This window comes from Bactrocera tryoni, chromosome 1 (genome assembly GCF_016617805.1).
Source record: "Bactrocera tryoni isolate S06 chromosome 1, CSIRO_BtryS06_freeze2, whole genome shotgun sequence".
Lineage (NCBI taxonomy): Eukaryota > Metazoa > Arthropoda > Insecta > Diptera > Tephritidae > Bactrocera > Bactrocera tryoni.
In genome coordinates this window covers 81,855,814-81,878,547 of record NC_052499.1, presented here as the reverse complement: position 1 = coordinate 81,878,547, position 22,734 = coordinate 81,855,814, and the positions used below count along the sequence as shown (strand labels likewise).

The following is a 22,734-nucleotide window of genomic DNA, read 5'->3' as shown; positions in this document are numbered from 1 at the left end:
GCGACACTGTAGCTGAAAATGGGTTTTCCCTTGACAAAAGCTACAAAAGAACGAGTTTTTATCTTAAGACATCACAATCATGTTTGTTCTTATTTTTTTTTTTTTTTACTTTGATTTACATAAAAACATAGTTAACGTCATTAATCTGTGTTACATGATGTTTCCGCTCTTGAATTCATTCTGCGTCGTCGCTTTTTGTTATTACTCAGTTATAATACTTTTTGACACCGCCTTACAAACGCCGCCTCAAACTGATTCATGATCAAAGCTTCCAAAAGAAACCATACAATTTGCGCTGGGCAACGCCCTTTCGCACAACACAGCTTACGTCACTCACGTATAAAGCGTTCGGCAGTCTAAGCACCGCTCGTATTGATCAGCTGTTAGTTCTATAAGTATTGTCTATGGCACATTTATGGTCACTAAATCCACGGAGTAAAAGACTCAAGCGGCAAATCATTACGCAGCCGGTTAATTGGCACGGCATTATCATAAATAACTGTGGTGGCTCTGTTAATAACATAAATGTATACTTTCAGACATATTTTTTATAAATTATAGTTGTAGAGTCTTTGTCAGGCAGAGCACCGAGCGGGAATTCAAATTAGCTTATGGCGCGAGTATGCAAAGCGACTTATAAGAAGACCAGTAAGAATCCATTTCCGGTAAATTATAGGGTATATATGAATGTACGTACATATATGTATGCTGAATAAACATATTTACATATCTAAATTTGTAGTGCATTTCAATATGTAGGTCAAATAGGTGAATTAATTGTATAAAAAGATTATTAACCCATGTACTCGAGTGATTCAAGCTTGCATACAGCTCCACGAAGTCTATTATATTCAATAAATATACGTAAATTTTGATCAAATAAGCTGGAAATAATGTGTGTGCAGTAAATGTTGAAAGACTGTCTACAACTATCACTTCTCAATGATATTGCCCAGCTGCTAATTTGATGGTCAAACGAATAGATAGGCACACATATGAAAATGGACCAACCTTAATAATAACTGTATATTGTTGAATTAATTTATTATATATGCATATCGAAAAATGCCTTAAACAGTTAATTTTTGGCCTCAAATTAGGAAAAAAATATGATTTAATTGATGAAAAAATATGTTAAATATTTGTGTGTCTACTAATTGCGGTAAATGTATTTAAATTCCGAAGAAAAAAACAAAGAAAATTATTACTAATTAAGCAGGGTCAATAGTTTTATAAACCAAGAAAAGAAAAAAATATTTACTTAGGTTGAACCGTAGCTATAATACCCTCCACAAATAAAATTGATTGATTGATAAAAAAGATTGCCATATAAGAACTTGAGTTTGATCGGTATGTTTGTATGCAATAGTGGTGCGATATCGGCGGTTCCAACAAATGATCAGCTTCTCGGGGAGAAAAGAGAAAGTGAAAATTTTCAGACCGATATCTTAAAACCTGAGGGTTGCGTATATATTCAGAAAGACGGACGAACACATAGACTGGCATGCCTTTACCGACTCAGCCCGTCATGCTGACCATTTTTACCTGGTTTTCCAATAGGAATGATATGATTTCGAAATGTCGTTTCGGGCATTTTTAATATATCATGATCTTTAGTTTTTTTTCTATGCTGCCGTTCAGGCAAGTGTTGCTAATAACCGCAATTTGACAATTCCAAGACATTCTCGAGAACTGGGACTGTCTTCAACCCCAACCTGGTTGATTTTGAAACAAGATTTGGGCTTTCATTCACATAAAATTGTTCTCACTCAGAAACTGAAGCCATTAGACCACGGTAAACATCGTGAATTCGCTGATTTTTCCTTGGAACAACTTCAAAACGATAACGATTTTTAGTAGTGCGGTAAATAAACAAAACTGTCGATTCTGGTGCAAAGAAAGTCCACAAATTATTTATGAACAACCATTACATTCACCTAATAATCGTTCCGTACTTCCTTGGAAATGAAGCTGTGACACCGTTATTGTCAATGGATTATTGGCAGTTTGGTGCGGTTTTTGGTCTGGTGGAGTTATCGTACTTCTTTCAAAATGAAGTCGGGGACACCATTACTGCCAATGGAGAGAGGTATAGATCAATGATAACCAACTTTATGGCCACAATTGGTAGAAGTTGATCTTGACAACATCTGGTTCCAACAAGTCGCGGCTTCGGGCCACACAGCAAGTGCAACAACCGAGTTATTGCGAGAAAAGTTTGGATATTCAATTATTTCAAGAAATTGTGACATTGAATGGTTTCTAAGAAGTTATGATTTAACACCATTAGACTACTGCTTGTGGGGTTATTTGAAGTCATCGATCTTTAGCAATAAACCAGACTCTCCTCGAGCTTTCGTGCTATTCATGACATACGACCAGATTTAGTGGAAAAAGTATTCGAAATTAAGGTTCAGCGAATTTGCTCCAGCGAAATAGGTCATCGTGGCCATTTGAATGATGTTATATTCAGAACTTAATTGTAATGTTTGTACTTCACATTAAATAAAAAAACATTTCAGTTTTCATTTTTGAAAAGAATTTGAAAACTTATTGGAAAACCCTGTATATGCATTTTATAGGACCTCCAACGTTTCCTTCTAAATGTGCCAGAAATCCTGATAAACCGTTTTTAACTTCTAGAAATTCAACAATTCTCCTCACCTTCCTCTTGACGTCTAAGGGCACGTAAATTATTGATTTAATTTTTGTTATACTCTCTGCATTTTGTAAAGGGGTTTCATAATATGTACTACAATAATTCGATTTTTTAAATTTTTTTAAATAATTTTAATTTTTTTTTAATAATTTTTATAATTTTAATATTTTTTTTACTTTTTACCGTTTTTTTTTTTTAAATATTTTTTTTTACTTTTTACCATTTTTAAATGCTTCAGCCTTTATGCATATGAATACTAAATAAAGAACCTTAAATTTAAAAAATAAAGTGATTTGCGTGCGAAACAAAAATTCAAAACAAAATGCAAAAAAATAATAAAAGACTTTATAAATAAAAAATCAATGCAAAACAAAATAAAAGCATAAGCATTAAAAATATTTTTTTTTTTCATTAGCATTTAATTGTTTTTAGTTCTTGTTGCATCTCAGAACATTATTTCTCAATCATGAAAACATTGTTTAGCCTTTCTTTCTACTATTATTATAATTACTACTATTTTTGTATATTATAATTTTTAGTAATTTTTGTAATAACTGATTTGGAATTCAACTAGTGTTTTAGTGCATTAATACTACTTTTAGTAATTATTATGCACATACGTTGCATATGTGTATGTATGTGTGTATGTAAATTTATAAGGAAGCGTTACTCAAACATTAAATGTATATATAGTATATGTATATTTATACGAATACATACATACTATAAGTTCAACTTTATAATGCAAATGTGGTTAATTGAAATACAAGTTCACAACTGTTCAAATTTTAATTGATATTATGGCTATGAGGTTCGAGCAACAGAGATCAACAAATAAAAATAAACAAATTACGCAATCGCATGGCGGCAAACCTTTTTGTTGGTAAACGTGGAACTCCGACGAATCGAATTTTTCGCTCGATCTATAGAGTAGACCCGGTGGGTAGTCTTTAAACACAAATGAATAAATTAACATAGGTGCGTGTGAGTATAAGTGCGTACATAGTAGGCTTAAGTATATGTTAAGTATGTGTTTATTTATTTCTTTTAGGTTTAAAAATTATTATTTTAATAGAATTATATATAATAATGTTTTACTGGTTATTTCCCTTAAGTGGTATCCATTTAGTATTTTAAAATAAATAATTTTGTTTAAAACTTTATCACCATTGCCGCATTACTAGCGCTACTTACTATAAAATTTGTAAAAAAAAAAATAATTTGGAAAAAATGTTTGAAAAAACCAAATTTTGAAAAAAAAATAATTTGGAAATTATAAAAGAATTTGGAAATTATAAACGAATTTGGAAATAACAAAATAAAATTAAAAAAAAAACAAAAATAAAAAAAAAAAAAAAAAAAAAAAATTAAAAAAAAAAAAAAAATTAAAAAAAAAAAAAATTAAATAATATGGAAAAAAAATTTTAAATAATGAAAAAAATTGAAAAAATAGTTTTGAAGGAAAAAATTTTTGGAAAATACTTTTGAAAATAAGAAATGTGTGAAAGAAAATTTGGAAATGTTACAGTAATAGTACGAGACAACTTTATAAAAGAAATATTCTACAAAAAAAAATTTGCAAATTTTTGTTGTGGCGTTGCCACGTGTATATAATGCATTTCATTTAAGACCATTAAATTACAAAAAAAATACCCAAAACCAAAAGCTACACGACCGTAAATTTATAAAATTTTATACAATACCGCTAAATATAGGAGCTGCTTGTTTGTGTAATTTTACAAATTATGTTATTAACTTATATAATGAACATGCCAATGTTTGTACATAATTCCGTGCGTTTGTGCTTACGAAAATTTCGCTTATTTCATATTTTTAGTGAGGCGCAAATAATTATATTGCTTAACTTGGTTGTGTTATCTTCATAGATATGGTGGATGCGATCGATGTGTTGTTATCGCGGGTGTGTGTGTGTGTGTTTGTACACCTGTACAAAAACAACACTGGTATGCGCTTTGTGCCTATTCTTGGCAACGCAATAAAACAGGTTAAAAATGCGGTAAACAAAAACCTTAAAACGTAGATAACGGTAAGCGCGCGCAGGACGGCTGCAGCAGCCAATGCGAAAACCTGTACGATTCAATCATAGCTGACAATAGAACGAACGAAACAAACGCTAACACAGCAGCATAGCTAATTTGCTGAGAGCTCACGTCATCACACACAACGATTACCCCACCCCTACCGCACAAAAAGATATGTATGTATGTATGTTCATTCGAAGAAAAATTTTCGCGCACATAATCAAAAATTTTCCAAAGCGCTTAAGCAATAATAATTTCGTAAAAGTATTTGCTTTTGTAAACAAACCATAAAATACGATTGGAAACTCACCTGGCGTTATCGGCTGATATTCTTGTTGTGGCAGTAGGAAGCATGTCAAAACCTAAGCAGCAGCAATCAAGGGGGTAGAAGAGACAAAAATGAAAACAAACAAAACACACAATTATTAGTTACTCATTTACAAATGCGAAAAACGGGTTATTTAGAACTCCAGGCCGCAATACACAAGACAAATCAAAAATGAAAACAAAGCAGAAAATATGTAAACTGTAAATATTAAGAAATATTTACATGCACACACAGCGTCGGTATGTTTGTGTGTAGTGTGGCCGACGCTATGGGTAATGAGGTTGCAACGAAAGCGCCGCTGGCAGCGACAAGGCGTAACTACTTCACGTAATTACGTTTGGCACGCGCATGCAGCAACAAAATAAAACGTAATCAGCGCACACTTCCTGCGGCGCGCTGCCCTCATTGCACAACAAATCCAAACGCTTAACAAGTAGGTATATGTAGATACAAACAAACACAAATACATACATACATACATATATGTATATACATATATCATGTACATATGTATATATAAATATATCTGTATAAAAAGCGCCACTTATCCATCACTCTGCTGTGCTTGTGTACTTTGGCTTAGAGCGCGCATACGCGTCAGTACACTCACCTGTTCACCTGTTGCCTCGTCTGTGTCCGGCTGGAACGTTAGCAGCGGCTGTGCCTGATTTTCCGATAACCAAACAGCTTTCAGCTGCAAATTCACCAAAGTGTATGGCAAGTATTGCAGCTGATTGCCCGACACGTCCAGCACATGCAACACCGTACAGTTGCCCAACTCTGGCGGCAGTCGCTTTAATTTGTTATCGCGCAAACTCAAAACGCCCAAATTTGCACAATTCCCTATCTCGGCCGGTAGGTATTCCAATGCGTTGCGATCCACGTTCAGGTTGCTCAATTTAGTCATTTGCCCAATCGATACGGGTAGCTCTGATAAGAAGTTTTCGGTCAATATCAGCTCTTGCATGCTTTCACAACTGGAAGAGATAAGGAGACGCCAATAGGTTTAGAAATAGTGCAATAATAGTGTAATGTTATAAATTTAAATATATATAAGTATAGTGTGTGTACATGCATAGCGGTAAATAGATAACAACCATTGCGGTTAGTCAACCACGAAACCCCGCAGCAGACGGCAAATCATCAAGGTGACGTCAGCCACTGACGTACCCAGGTATCTACATACGGGCACTTATACTTATGTACATTCATATTGCATCTAAGCAAAACAAGGGTGAAATTGAAATTGCAAAGCCTAATATTTATGGCTGCGTAGTATGATAATCACACAAATACCGAATAATGCCAAGATATTCGCCTTTTGGTTGAATTCTTACTTACAAAAATCAATTTGCGGTGATTAATTTTACATTTCATGATAAAAGCAACAAAAAAATTTTGACTTCGACTGCATCGGAGCAATAATACCCATCACAGGTGCATTTTTTATGGCCCAACAGTATATAAAACCACCCTTATCTTGATTTTGAGCGATCAATTTGCATGGCAGCTATATGCTACAGTAGTCCGATCTGAAAAATTTTCTCAGAGATACCTTAACAAACAAAAAAGTTTTCCATACAGAGACTTGATAGGTCAATCCGTATGACAGGTATAGGCTGTGGTAGTTCAATTTGAGAAATTTCTTCGGAGATTGCACCGTTGCTCTGTACAATAATCTAAGCCAAATTTCGTGAAGATATCTCATCAAATAATACAGTTTTTCTTACAAGGACTTGAGTTTGAACGATCAATTTGTATGACAACTATATTGTGTAGAGATCCGATATCGGTTTCGAGAAATGTGCAGCTTTTTGGAAAGAAAAGAACGAGTGCAAAATTTCAAGTCGATATACCAAAAACCGAGAAACTAGTAGCTAGGTTTTAACACTAATGTAGAAATCTTAATGGGTTGCATGAGTAGACGGGTAAAGTAAAAAAACGATTTTTTATTGACCTACATTTTCAGGTTGATCCGAGTAATTGTTTCGGAGATACAGCCTAAGTGCGTCGTTTTTAAAGGCCTTTTTCTCGAAACTGTGTTTTTGAAGTTTACTGGCAAGATTTCTCGAGAACTACTCAACCGATCTTCATGAAATTTTACACAGGTCTTTGAGATACAATTCTTTAAGACTTGGACGAAGGATTTTTTTCGATTTTGGAATCTACAATGCCCGAGTTTAAAATATTATTTTTCAAAAATTTCCAAATTTCTTTGTTAAAAATATTTCATCTTTTATATAAGAAAAAAAATTTTCAAAAAGGCTGTTTTTTAACCGAAGAAACCCAAAGAACTAATTAAACTAAGTTCAGCATTTAATAGATGAGAGATTTAATTAGTTTAATGGAAAGGCATAGGTCAATCAAACTTCGGGATGACACCGTAATAAATGCTCCCCAAAAATGACAAATATATGTATATATTTTTTGAGTGTACTTACCATCCTATAGTTGGATTCAGCTTCTGTAGACGATTCTGATCTAGTTTTAGAATTGTCAGCCTACTTAATTTGGCAACACCATCGGGCAGGGTCTCAAGTAAATTTTGCGCCAGGTCTAAATCAGTTAAATTCACGAGACCACCGATTTCATTTGGTAATTTCTCCAGCCTACAAGACAGAAAATAGAGAGGGTTTGCAAATATAAAAAAAATATATAAAAGTAGTAACACCAAAGTAATAAATTATATTGAGCAATCTAGCAAAAAATCACCAAACGAAACTTACCTGTTTTCGGAAACGTCAAGATATGTCAAATTGGTTAAAAGCCCAATTTCAGGTGGCAGCCTCTCTAACTGATTGTGATCGAGCCAGAGCTCGTGCAGACCGGGCAAGTAGCCCAAATATGGTGGCAGTTCTTCAATTTCATTGTCGCCCAAATCTAATCTTTTAAGCTTCGTCAATTGTCGTATCGATTCAGGCAGATGTTTCAATAGATTCTCGCGCAGCTCCAATGATTCCAATTGTGTTAAGCTGGAATTGAAAGGGAGTTACAAATGAGACGTAGAGGCGATCAAGGATCGGAATTTAAAATAAAAATATAAAAAATATTTTAAAACTAAAACTCTGTGATTATAATTTAATTGTGTTTTTCATTTTATTAGTCGAGTGAATAAGTAAAAAGAAATTTAATCTTATCTAATCTTAAGAATTTTTATGTTTACAATTCTATTAATAGTAATCGAAAATACGTTTCACTAAAATATATCTTCAAAGCGACGAAGAACTCGATTACTATGTCAATGTCAATTAGTGTCAATACCCGTCAATTGTTATCGATAACAATCTACTTTGCGATTAATTTAATATATTTTTTGGTGAGTCAAAACAACTACGAGTATAATGAATTTGAACAATTAAAGCAAACTTACCTTCCGAAATCAACTGGTAATGTGGTGAGTGACATATCATTTAAACCTAAAACTGTTAAATTTTTGAGTTGAGAGAACCCTGCTGGTAGTTTTGGAATCGGATTTGAGCTGAAATCAGCAACCTGCAGGTTTTGTAGGTGTTTGATGTCATCAGGAATGTCTGGAATATCTGTGAAAGACAGAAAAGAAAAATTACAAACATTGGTAATCAGAATTTAATGGTAATTTTAAAAAATTCAATAAAATTATTTTATTATTAAATATCTAAAATTTTAAAAGCATGTTCTCCTTTGATTTTTAAACACTTTAAACTATGAATTTAGATCCGACTTTAATATTTGCGTTTATGTTTAAGCCATGTAGCCCACAAAGGACACATGTACGCGGATATAAACCATTTAGCTCACATCACTGAATAATTATGCTAAAGTCAGTAACGATGCCGAAAATTTCTATTTTTATACCAACAGATTTAGAAGTGCTTGTGTGTAAAAAACCCATGATAATAATGTGACCAAACACCACGTAATGTGGACATACAAATATTTTGATAAATATGTACTTACATATGTATATAAGCATTACATATGTATATAAGATTTATGGAGTAAAATCAACAAAGTACGTCGATAATATTGTGATAAATATTTATCGATTTCAACACAAACTTGGCAGCATCCAATGATTCAGTCTTAGCGGCTGAAAATGTGAATAACATGTTCTGTGTTTCTGATACTGTTACAGCCAATCAGGCGCAATTTTGGTTTCGTCGATTCCGTATCAGTAAATTTGAAATGAAAGAATGGAGGTCTTCTAGTTTGTCCGTCTTTTAAGTTCTCTTGATATTACACGGGTTAATAGAGAAAACCTCATAGACCTATTCATTTTCAATCTGGGGATCAGTGTTGAATCGGAACAAAATCTATTAATTTCTTAAGAGGATTGATACTGGTGATGAAAAGAAAGGTCAGCAAAAACGGTCAAATCTAGGAGAGCCGGCGACAGGAAGGTTTTGCTATGCGTTTGGTGGGATTGACGGGAAATCATTTATAATGAATTGGTTTCCTACGGCCAACTCTTTATACGGATCTGCACCGTCAACATTTGGACCGTCCACAGGAAGCAGTCCCCAGAAAAGGCAAATAGTATATGAATTGTGTTCTATCAGATTCAGCAGAAACTCATCCGCTAATAGTCAGGCCTCTATATCAGCCTCGAAATCCAACGCGGAATAACTTTAGTGTTGAGTTGTTTAGTCGAAGAGACCGAAACCCATGTCGTCGTCTTCCTCGTGTGCTTTTTCGGACTGAGTGGGAAATTGAGAAGTACAGTCCTCTCTTGACGAACAAACACCAAACTCTATAAGTCCCTCATTATACCCGTCCTGCTATATGGTACAAAGGCTTGGATGTTGACAACATATGATAAGTCGTCGTTACGAGTTTCGAAAGAAAGATTCTACGGAAGATTTATGGCCTTTTGCGTATTGGCAGCGGTGAATACCGCAGTCGATGATACGATGAGCTCTGAAAGTATTCGACACAGTAACCGCCAGAGGAAGCAGAGGAAGAGGAAGACCTCTACTCCGTTAGAAACACAAATTGGAGAAGTACCTGGATGCACGTGGAATCTGCAATTGGTACCAAACAGCGAAAAGGAAAAACGGCTGGTGCGCTGTTGTAAACTCGGCTGTAACCTCGTATCTGTTCGAACAGTTGTGCTCCGATATTTTGAAGCATTTTCTACTTCGAAGCTAACAAAAGAATGTCTGACAACTTTCTTTTAAAGACAAGCACTTCCATAAAAACCCAGGATGAACTTATGACTAATAATTGTTTAACAAAGAAATAACACAACAAAATGTACCGACATGCGACATGTTGTTGTGCCAACATAAATATTGTGTACAGATTAAACAACGCGAACCAGCACAAATTTTATCGCAATAAGTACTTGTTGATCGAGACAATCCAACTCACGAATTAGATGACACGAAACAATTTCAAAGGAAGCGATGAAATATAGCGATATCAATACGCGCTCGAGAGCCAAACGAGTATCTTCAGTTGACAAAATCTTTGATAAATCACGGAGGGAACAGCAAACGGATGGAACGACGAAATGGACTCATTTCAGGTGATAAAAGAAACTGTTAAAGCGGAATGGAAACTGCATGTTATTGATGTCGAATGGGAAAAAAAACAAAAACCACAACAAGCAACAACAGCAATATTATACAAAGTACAAATATTTGCGCCGAATCGATTTCTTTACAGCGTCAACCACGACAAGGTTGCCGACGCTGCCACCCACCACTCGCATCAGACGGGCAATGCGCCGCGTTGCTTATACATACATACATATGTATTTATGTGCATTAAAGTATATAAATGCAAACAAGTTGATATAAGTGAAAAGTAATAAAAACAACAGCATCAACATGCCTACATATGTCCAACGGCATAATGAGGCAGAATACAAACAATAGTTCAAAGGGTGAGAAAACACAAGCGAGCACAAGAGTGTATTTAGCCGACACAGAGCACAACGTTGAACGTTTTACGATGATTGCTGCAGTGAGAGAGTGTACAAAATGTGGTAGCATAGAAAATCCTTTAACATTCTTTTTTGTTGACCTAGTTTCGGTACTTTCCGACATGTCAGTCGCGCACCCACTTTTCCGTTCTCGCCGCCCGCTGACGCGTTCGTGCGCCGCTTGGCTTGCGTTTATCGTGACATTGCGGGCTAACAACAACGATTTTGGTGTTGGTCATGGTGATTGGAACGATAACGTAGAGGTCGGTAATAATGTGTACCATAATGATGGTGAGCTTGATGATGATTAAGTGGCCATGGTTGGTATAAATACACCGTGTAACAAATGTACGCGATAGCAAGAAAGGAAGTTAAATGGATTCGAGGAAATTCGGCCACTGCGTGAGCAAATTAATTGTTTTGTATTTCTCAAAGCTTCGGTTTTTGATTTTTTTTTCCTTTTGTGTTCTGTCGCTCTGTAGTGTGCGCTATAAATACATATATATTCTTTTACTTTACGAGTTGAAATATATATGTTTTTTAACTTATTAACAGAATGCGAATAAGAGAACGTAAACAAATAATCCAATGAAGATTTTAACATCACATTCTAAGCGCTCTCAGCTCTCAATGTCATACATAACCAATATATAACCATTTATAACCAATATATAAGCATTTTATAACCAATATATAAGCATTTTATAACCAATATATAAGCATTTTATAACCAATATATAACCATTTTATAACCAATATAAAAGCATTTTATAACCAAAACTCAATTTTTGTTTCAAAATGAGTGGTTTCTATTATGTCATTTTTCTTTCGCCTGTAAACTTATAAAAAGTGATGTTACTTTTTTTTACATTTTAGGTGCCGATATAGTATAGCAATAACAGTAAATAATAGGTAAGACATTCAAAATATTTTTACTATCAGTCTATCACTTTAGACAAGTACCTATTTAACCGAAATGAAACGAATTCGCTTGACATTTCAGCATTTGACTGCTTTCTAACTATTGTGAGAATTAAGCATTTCATGCTGTTTTCCATATTTAAATGCTGTCTTCCTTCACGCTGTTCACATCATTTAAATGATGTTGCACTCGCCCAGCGTATTGCGCACTGAACTGAACTCGTTTTCTAGCTGACTTCGATATGGCTTGGCGCGCGAACAAATTGCTGATTTCCATATGCATGTAGGTAATAATAATTCATGTGATTTAAAAATATTGCTTCTACAGTGAAAACCGGACCAGTCCATTTCAGGCTAGTTGTTAACTAGTCCGTTAATGCTTAGATATTAATTAATAATATATAATAATAATTCATGTGAGTGAAACATGTTTCTATTCCAAAAGTATTTCTTCTATAGTGAAAAACGAACCAGTCCATTTAAGACTAGTTGTTAACTAGTCCATTAATCATTACCTACTAACTAGTTCTAGTCCGAACTCGACAATGTTAGGGTAAAAGTTAATTAAAGTCACACGCTTTCCCTTCCCGTCTGAACTTCAAACGCTAACGACGTTAAGATACCGTTAGAAAAAAGTCGAAAATACAAGAAATGAAATAATTAAGTTGCTGCTATAAGCGTGAGAATTGCGTCGGACCGGAAATAGTGTCTTTTCCTGCAGGGTATACCTACATTTAGGTCTTTACACTTTCATTTAGATCTATGAATATACATACATACATACATATGTATTATATACATACATACATACATATGTATGTATATGCTTGGCAACGGCGCTGAAAATGCAGCAGAAAAACTTCAATAAAGCTTAATAGCGAAAAATTTGAACGTATGAATGGAATCATTAAGTTCCTTTTGCAGCAAGCAAAACATCTGCATATTTATCGCACATTCAAGCTCATTAGACAGTTCTATTTTACTAGCTCTTCAATCGATTGGCGAATTTTACAGAGCCATCCATTGTTGTATAAAGTATTGCAGCGAAGAAAATTTTCAGAAGTCTATAGATATACTTGTATGTATGTACATACTAACATAAATGCATTGTTTTAGATATATGTACATATGTTTTGTGATTATTGAAATGTTTAACCTACATATGCCAGATGTATGCACAAAAGACCTGAATGCTGAACGAGTTTGACAGTAAAGCACAGAGATGGATTTGAACACTTTTCTTCTTTATTTCAACTGCCTGCTAGGATTTCGATATATATAAATATTTACCTATTATATTCACACTTTTCACTCTTTAAGAAAATTCTATTGGAATGTTATGTTTCTTGTTACTCGATAATAGACATGGAATCAAATGTAGAGACCCTCAATATTTTTTTAAATAAGGTTAGACTCATAATGAATAAGTATTTGCTGATTTATGACGAAGACATGAAAAAAACTTTGATTTTAATCGGATATTTTGTATGGCAGCTACATACATATGTATATAGGAAAGTGGTTCGCTCTGAACAATACACTCAGAGATTGCCTCCGACAATAATCCACTCCAAATTTCTTGACAAATAAAAATATTTTCCATACAAGAACTTGATTTGATCGCTCAGTTTATATAAATGGCGACTGTATGTTACAATGATCCGATATCGGCTGTTCCACCGAATGAGCAGCTTCTTGGAGAGAAAAGGATATGTGCAAAATTTCAGAGTGACAGCTCAAAAGCTGAGAGACTAGTACGCATACATACAGACGGGCCTATTTACATTGAATCAGCTCGTCACGCTGATCATTTATATAACAGATTTTTCAATAGGGATACTACAAAAGTAGACCGATAGGGACAGCAACGACCCATATCTTTTCCTGATCTTTTGACATTTCTCTTCAGTAAGGTTTATTATTTAATCATGGAAAGATATACGATCCAACAACGAGTCGAAATTATTAAAGTTTACCACCGAAATTTGGAACCATTGACCTCAACTGTGGCGCTACCTACAATTTATGGTTGTCATAGTCGTCCAGACTGATCAACAATTGAGCGTCTGGGAGAAAAATTTGAATCCAGAGGCACAGTAAAAAATGTTTCCGTGACAGTGAGACAAGGAAGTGCCCGTCGTGTCGAGAATATTGCTACCGCTAGCGCATCAATTGAGGAAAACGCAACACAGTCTCTCACACGTCGTTTTCAAGCGTTGGGCACCTCTATGATGTCGTTGTGGCGAATTTTGCGAAAATATCTTAGCCGACATCCTTACGAGGTCAAATTGACACAAGAACTGAAGCCGCTTGACCACCAGAATCGTCGTATGTTCGTGAATTGGGCTGAGCAACAAATTGAAAGTGATTCAGATTTTCATCGAAAAATCATCTTCCGCGATGAGGCTCATTTCTGGCTGAACGGCTTCGTCAATAAGCAAAATATGCGTTATTGGTCAGGCAGCGATCTACACGTACACCATGAGTCACCATTGCATCCCGAAAAAATTACGGTTTGGTGCGGTTTATGGGCCGGCGGCGCCACCGTCTGTGATGATCAAGACCGGCATGTTACTGTAAATGGGAATCGCCACCGTTCAATGATAACAGAATATTTTTGGACCGATTTGAATGATATGGACTTGGACAATATGTGGTTCTAACAGAACGGCGCCTGAAGCCACACAGCGAATGTCACAAGCGATTTATTAAAACCAAGTTTGGTGAACGTGTTATCTCTCGAAATGGCCCTATCAATTGGCTGCCTCGGTGGTGCGATTTGCCGTTAGACTATTTTCTGTGGGGCTACGTCAAGTCTATGGTCTATCCCAAGAGGTCAGCGACGATTGATAAACTTCGTACGAATATCGAACGTGAAATTGCAGCAGTATCGGCTCAGAAGACATCATCTGAATCTACAGAGTTTTATTTGATGTTTTTAGTCTATCAAATCAGATCTACACTTTGCTTGGTGGCCTCGAATGCTTTATAACAGATAGTGAACAAATGCGACACCTTCATACAAAATTTAGAGAATATGTTAATAGAGCATGCTTTTATTGCCTTCATTCGAAAGCCTGCATATGTGTGCGCTTAATATGCAACAATTCATTAAACATAATTCGTCAGCAGACAATTCTAGCCCTAAACACACATAACTCCAACTAACATATGTACATATATATGTATGTGTATGTGTGCATAACGTAACGACGGAAACAGTTGGTGGTCATTAAGCTGGCATTCCGAAGCATCGGACCGAGGCAACGAACAGACTCTAAAACTGCCCAGAGCATAGCATGGAATGTTGTAAATGAGAAAGGCACAACTAAACAAGTACACAACCGACTGAACAATAACAATAGACAACGCAAGAGCATAAGCAAAAGCGACACAAAAAAACAAAATATGAAATGAGAAAACATGAGGGGGAAACATTGAAAAAGAAAAAGTAATAATTCGTTGACCTCTCTACTTTCATGCCATACACACATACATACATTGAAGTATAGCTATGTTGGAAAAAGTAGCGGCTTAGAAGCTCATCAGTGGTCTACATAAATCCGAGCAACTTGAAAGATTTGAAGGCACCCTGCAACAGCATTTCATGAAAACACCATGCAACATGCTGTACTTATGTATACATACATATGTATGTATGTATGTATGTGTACAAACAGAATGCACAAGAAGCCGCAACCAATATGCAAAATTTCATTACTCTACCGGAAGTCATTAGGAACTCGCTGCCTTATATGTTTCCTATGTGCATACATGCATATATTTGTGTGCTTGTGTATGTGTTTGTAGGCATAATTCTACATGGCGAGCCATCTGGAGTCTGAACACTACCGTTCCTTGAGCGTGATGCCATCAACGAAATAAAAATATTAATTTCCTATACATTTATTTGCGGTCTTGGCGAGTGCGCTTGACCTGTGTGACTTTCAGCAGGCAAATTTAGTTGGATGCCCAGAGCAACAATTGAATAAGTAGTCAGCAATTTATTACACATCTTTATGCTTACAGCTTTAATTTCATAACGTGGATTAAGAACTACTGTTTTTTTTGAACGATTATGCGTCAGATTTGAGTATAATTTAGCCAAAAGACAAGGTGATACTTATTTTTTACTCTTCCTTACCATTTTATCAAAAAAATAGAAACAAATTTGTATGAGGTGTGGTAAAACGAGTTCTCAAAATTCAATACATTTTTGAAGTGGATGATTACTGCTGATGGTAGTCACTAACAAGACGGTCAAGCGTAAACCGACGTCGTTAAAACGAAGTGAGCCGGCGCAAACGGTGACCAAGCCATTACTGGCGATCAGAAAAATTTTACGATCTATTAGGTGGGATTGTCAAGGAATCTTTATTCGGACTGTTGACAATTGTGATTGTGATTCCCCCAGCGGGCAAGGGGTAGAATATGCCAGCGGTAAGGTATACTTGTCGTAAGTGGCGACTGAAATCTATATGCACTGTGTCTGTATTTTGGGCTTGCCTTGAAATTTCAGAAATAGTGCTATAATATTCAGCTTGAAATGATATTATAGACTTTGAATGAGACTCCTTCTAATGAAAAGATATTTGAAATTCAAGCAACAAATGTCACCAGTCATTGAGCTTTTAGGTGCTCAACTGATAGTAGCAAAAGCTAAAAGATCTGACCGGAGACTTAAATCTGGTAATACGAGGAGCAGTTAGCCCTTGGAGTTTACTCCAATCTGCTCATTGGGTTTGGCAATTTGTGGAGATTCTGGCGCCTGTGGTTTAAACTTAAAGGCAGGGAGTTTGAAAAATGCAATCCAGTGAATAAATTTACAAAATGCAAATGTAATGAACTTCATTTTACTAGACCTTATATAATTCTTTAGTCGTATTTAAATATTCACAGATTTTATAAAATCATGTAGTGGGCAAAGCACAACAGATAATATCACTGCACACTGAAGCCTGTTTACCTACAAAATTTTAGCGAAATCTGCATAAGCAAGCGCCCATTAATTAACATCTTCAAAGGGAAGCATAAGGAAGTAAACAACCATTTCTTCACTTTTTGATAATGCGTATTTGCTGAAATTATCAAATAGCTTTACAGTTATGAAAATAATAAACTAAAAATGACTTAGTGCACCCGTGCTCTTCTCGGCCAGCAAAATACAAAACTTTATTGCATACCTTCACGTATTTGCGCTTCCGTGACCGGCTGGCAAATCAGAAACCCATCAGACATTCACAATGGTGTAATAGTAAAAATGGTAATCACTAACACTTTAACAGCTTTTTAAATAGATCGTCGAGAGATCGTTAAAGACATGCGACTGGATGACCTTCGACATCTTCAACTGGATGGAAATATTAAAAATGTGAAGGATATGGTGCTTGAAAGTCGTCAGGCAAGTGTTAGAGAGATGGTAAGAGCGCTCGACATCTCTCGCGAGTCTGTTCGAATAATTTTGGCGGATGATTTTTTCTTGCTCTCCAAACAGAAAATTCCGTTCTGTGGAACCCGTCTTCAGTCGATTGAAGAGATGAAACAAAATTCGCTGAAGGCTATCCCAAAAAGTGCTTATGAAAAGTGTTTTGAGGACTGGAAAAATCGTTGGCATAAGTGTATTATAACTGGTGGGTATTACTTTGAAGGCGACAAATAAATATTGATGAACAATTAAATAGTGTGTTTTTTTATTTACAATTTCCGAGTACTTTTTTGTCACATTCATACCTGGGTTTTGATCAACTTTTAGCTATTTTTACTTGAACAGGCTATATTAACTTTACCACGACGTCTGTTACACCCAAAAGGAAAAATCGGTGACCCTATAAAATAGACATATATTTATATATATGTATGTGTAGTCCTCAGTTTTTGAGATATCGATCTGAAATTGTGCAAATGTCATACATACTGAACGATCGGAATACTTGTATGGAAAACTTTTGTGTTTCACGAAATATCCGCATATCAAATATAACAGTGCAATCTCAGAAAAAATTTTACAGATCGAACAACTTTAGCATGTAGACGTCACACAAACTGACTGATCCAAATCAAGCCTTTGTTCGAAAATTTTTTCATTTGAAGAGTTATCTTTACAAAATTTTGCATGGACTATTGTCCAAAGAATCGGTTTAATTTCTGAAGAAATTGTTCGGCTTGGCTCAATATAACATATAGCTTTCATATAAAGTGACCGGTCAAAATTAAGTTATTTAAGGAACCTTTTGTATTTGTGAAGAGTATTAAAGGTGCGGTACAACCAAAGTTAACGTTTTGTCTTGTTTTCGAGAAAAAACTTTTTTTCCAAAATACTATACTCGGACTCCTGACATTCTTTAACAAAAAAAAAAACAACAAAAAATGATTTTCATAAATATTGTGCCACAATTGGAAGCTAATTCATGTTCCACCAAGTAATAAACACACATAGCAATGCGATGATCGCCGTTGGCTTTCCAAAACCAAATAATGGCCAGAGGCAAATTTTGTGCAAATTAAAATACAACTGCAAATTGGTTGCCCTAATTAACAGTAGCACGAGTCCTTTCATGCTTACTAATAATTATTCAAATATATTTATGCTGCTGTGTTTACATATTTTTTTGGCAAACAATTCGCCGTCTTTGCTTTCAAAACCGAAATGGAAAATTTTCTTTGTCTCTGCAAGCTTTTCGTGCCAACTTTGTTCACACTTCGCAATCACTTTTTACATATGACTTTTTTTGTTGGCGCATTTTCATATGTGCATATTTTCATTTTTATACATTTTTGATTCAATGCCATTTTTGTCGAGATTTTCATCTTTTCATACATATTTATATGCCATATACATATATTTCTTGCATCGTTGGGGTCTGTTTTTGGCAGATAACTGTTGTATACATATTATAATATACACTTTTGCCTGCATATATTCATATATAAAATGCATACATACATACGTACGTAGAGATGAACACCCAGTTGCGAAAATTCAGCGAAGTCGGCACACCATCACGCCAACAAAAAGAAACGTTTTTAGAGGTCATTAGCATTTCTCAGTATGCAAAAAGATTGTTTTCCACCGAAATCCCACTCTTTTGATGCTTTATAAATGCACAGTATATATTTTATGCATACATACGTATGTATAATGTGCGGCGATGCAAAGGCTGTTGCACATGCACACCCACATACCGACAGATGTACTATATTTTCATGCATATGTTTGTATGTATGTGTGTATGCACTTGTGTGCACTCAAGTATGTGGCGGCAAAAGTACTTATGTGTGGCTACAAGCCAAACAACAACAAGAAAAAAACCGCCATGATGCACGTAACACATTGGAGTTGCTCGCCGCTGGCGGGTGCACACATCGCCTCGCAGGGGCGCGCTTGGTTTATGCGAAGCGGTCGAGATGAGCCATGCGCTTTGTTCCCCAACATTAGTGCCACTTTTCAATTTCAATGAAAATGCTTAATGAAACTCGGTTTGAACGCCAGCGCTAATACGCAATACGCGACGAATACTCGAAAGCTTTAGCTGTTTTTGTTGCTGTTGCTTCGCTTGTGGGAGCGCATTATCCCGAGCGAATACGTGTCGAGTGGACACAGTATAAATTAGAATGCAAGCATACACACGTAAACATATTTATATTTAAATTAACATATAAATGCGTGCGTTTGTGCGTTTTTTTTTTTCATTTTGCTTACCACGAGCTTTCTGGCAGCCACCAGCGTCTGTCATTAAAATTGTTAGAAATATAAAAAAGGAAAATATCAACAAAAATTTAATTACTTATTACACTTTTTTCTTTAATTAGTTTGAGGTTTGCAGGAAAAATGAAAACTGCAATTGAGATCACCAGATGGGAACACTAATATTGATGTCTTTATACAGAAGTAAATTAAAAATGTTGGGGACAATATGAAATCTTATTGAACTAGTACAGGCTTCCTTCCTGATGGCTATATGCTACAGAGACTCGATCTGTTATGCTATAGGGGTTCGATATCGCTCATTCCGACAGCTTCTTGGTGAGAAAGAACGGAAGCAAATCGGCATCCCAAAAACTGAGAGACTAGTTCGCATACATACAGACAGATGGACGGGACAGATCAATGCATTGATCAGCGCCCTGAAGATGGTATTTTCAGTACCGATTAGCATTGTGTAATGGACACACCAATCACCTTTGGTGGGGTTCGAAACCCATCTAAAACCTTACTTTGGGAACGGCACTCGGTTGTGTCAGTTGTTTCCGCATTCGGGTTTTAACCACAAACCACCACGATGCTCCCTGAGTTCACATGAGCAGGTTGGATCCAACTCCAAGGGCTACTGCTCCCCGTGTTAACAGAATTAAGTCTCCGGCCAGACCTCGTAGCCGAAACTACTACCAGTTGAGCTTTCATATTGCTCTGGATTGATGGCCAGGAAGATGGACGGGTAGACGGACATGGCTAAATCGACTCAGCTCATCACGCCGAACATTTATATGAATTTGAATTGAAGTTAACAAACTCCACATACCCCGCTCAGAGTGGGATTTTGAGACTGATCTCTGCGACGGAGTTCTTGACGATCGTATTTGAAGAGCAGTAACACCGGTACTTTTCTTTGTGATATCAGAAACTCCAAGGTATGGATCGTGTGTCGAACATACAGTCTGAATCTTTAAACGGATGTTGAAGCAACTGATTTCGATTCCAGATATTTCGCCCTGGTAACCGAAGTTATGACCTCCAAGATATACCTCTGCCTTCTTTAAGGGATTGGATCCCCTTATGGAGTCCGAAATACATTTTTTGGCATATTTCGAATGTATGTACATATGTATATTACATAGAAAATATTCTCCGAAAACTTAATCCGGAAATAGTTTCAGAAAAACGAGCGTATTCGTGAATTAAATTGAGTTGTAATACCAAATTACAACTTACAACTCAACTTGCTTCAAAACTATCAGTTATAATATTGGTTACAAATTTCTCTAAATAATTGAAACAGGCGATTTTATTTCTTCACATATTTATTTGGAAATATGTTTTATCGAAACTGAATTGTATTATTTAATACCAATTTACAACTTACAACTCAACTAGTCATAAGAAGATCTTAATTCCTCGTAATAATTGAAGCTGCCGAACTGCTTTTTTCACATAATTGTTTGAAAATATGCTTTGCCGGAAAATACCTATTCAATGACAAATATGTTTTTTATTTTCCAAATTTGTGGAATGTTAAATGTCAAGTGTTACAAGTAAGATATCGTAATAATGTATTTTTGCTTGTATGAAAATATATTTTCAAAATTGATTTTTATACTACATAGTCCAGTTCACCATTGCCCTATACACACCTACATATATATGTACTGTATGTAAATGTGCATATATAAATCATTTATTGCAAACTATTCAACAATTGTTTCGTTGTTTCAATCCAATAAAAGCTTAAAAGTTTAAGTTAGAAAGTGAATTAAATAAAGCCACAACTAAACTCTTGCATGCAAATAAAGGCATTGAAAATTGTATTTACCTTTTACTAGGATCAAGATAGATGCCTGGAAGCGCACTTGTATGTGGCACAAGCACTGCGAGATGAATTCTTGCATGTCCCCTGAATTGCAAGCACTTTGTGCATCAAGCACCGTGTCTTTCAAGTGAAAGTTCGCCTAGGCATGCACGAGAAGGGAAATCAATCGTATATGCTCTCAAGGGTCTCTGTCAATGTATCGACATTGAGGTGCTTTTCCTTTTGAGCGGCACACTTTTTATTGTTTTCCATTTTATTTTATTTTGATTTTTTTTGTTTCAATGATTGTGCTTCATCAATGAGAACACTTGTCCGGGACACAAAAACAACAAACAATAAAGATGTACTTTTCAAATCTCTCATATACATTTATAATACGCACACATGCTTACAAGTTGACGTATGAATTTTGAGGTTCGCCGTTGCAGCGCGTATCAACCTGCGCTGTTCACCTGCAATTGTGGGCTTGGCAGCGGAAATGCACTTTCCAACAGAAATTGTGTCACCCTACAATCGGTTTTTAATTTGAACGTTTTATATGAGCGATTTCACACAGCCATGTACATGTCTATATATACATATATATATATTTCCAAAAGCAATCAAAATTATATAATATGTATATTTATGCGGGTATACGTTATTTGACATACATATATATACTCAAACGAGTTACCGATTGACAGGAAACGATATTAAGCGGGCATTATTATGAGTGCTTCACATCTACACGTTAAAAGGTGAGATGATTTATTCGAGAAGTCCAAAACAATGTAATAGTAACCACAAAGGTTTGTTCAAGCTTTGAAAAGTCACATAACTGTAGTTAACATAACGCAGTTAGTTTGAAACCTATTTGAAGTTTTGTTTTTATACTCTCGCAACAAAGTTGCTAAGGAGAGTATTATAGGTTTGTTCACATAACGGTTGTTTGTAAGTCCTAAAATTAAAAGAGTCAGATATAGGGTTATATATACCAAAGTGATCAGGGTGACGAGTAGAGTTGAAATCCGGATGTCTGTCTGTCCGTCCGTCCGTGCAAGCTGTAACTTGAGTAAATATTGAGATATCATGATGAAACTTGGTACACGTATTTCTTGGCTCCATGAGAAGGTTAAGTTCGAAGATGGGCAAAATCGGCCCACTGCCACGCCCACAAAATGGCGAAAATCTATAAAGTGTGATAACTAAGTTATAAATGAAGATATTAAAGTGAAATTTGGCACAAAGGATTGCATTAGGGAGGGTCATATTTGGACGTAATTTTTTTTGGAAAAGTGGGCGTGGCCCCGCCCCTACTAAGTTTTTTGTACATATCTCGGAAACTACTACTATATCAACCAAACTCTATAGAG

General features: G+C 35.6%; 1 protein-coding gene across 12 annotated transcripts in view; it reads right to left on the bottom strand.

Moving 5' to 3' along the window:
• LOC120769560 (protein lap4) overlaps nucleotides 1-22,734 on the bottom strand; it is a 160,776-nt gene that overhangs the window by 107,954 nt on the left and 30,088 nt on the right. For 8 of the 12 annotated variants that reach the window (XM_040096724.1, XM_040096645.1, XM_040096651.1 and 5 more), the window contains exons 4-9: nucleotides 8,400-8,568; nucleotides 7,756-8,001; nucleotides 7,471-7,638; nucleotides 5,640-6,006; nucleotides 5,012-5,063; nucleotides 3,533-3,607 (exon numbers count right to left, since the gene is read on the bottom strand). In XM_040096724.1, coding sequence (XP_039952658.1) covers nucleotides 3,533-3,607; nucleotides 5,012-5,063; nucleotides 5,640-6,006; nucleotides 7,471-7,638; nucleotides 7,756-8,001; nucleotides 8,400-8,568 — 1,077 coding nt within the window. The remainder of the gene's footprint in view (nucleotides 1-3,532; nucleotides 3,608-5,011; nucleotides 5,064-5,639; nucleotides 6,007-7,470; nucleotides 7,639-7,755; nucleotides 8,002-8,399; nucleotides 8,569-22,734) is intronic. The other 4 variants (XM_040096617.1, XM_040096624.1, XM_040096631.1 and 1 more) reach the window with 1 other exon arrangement.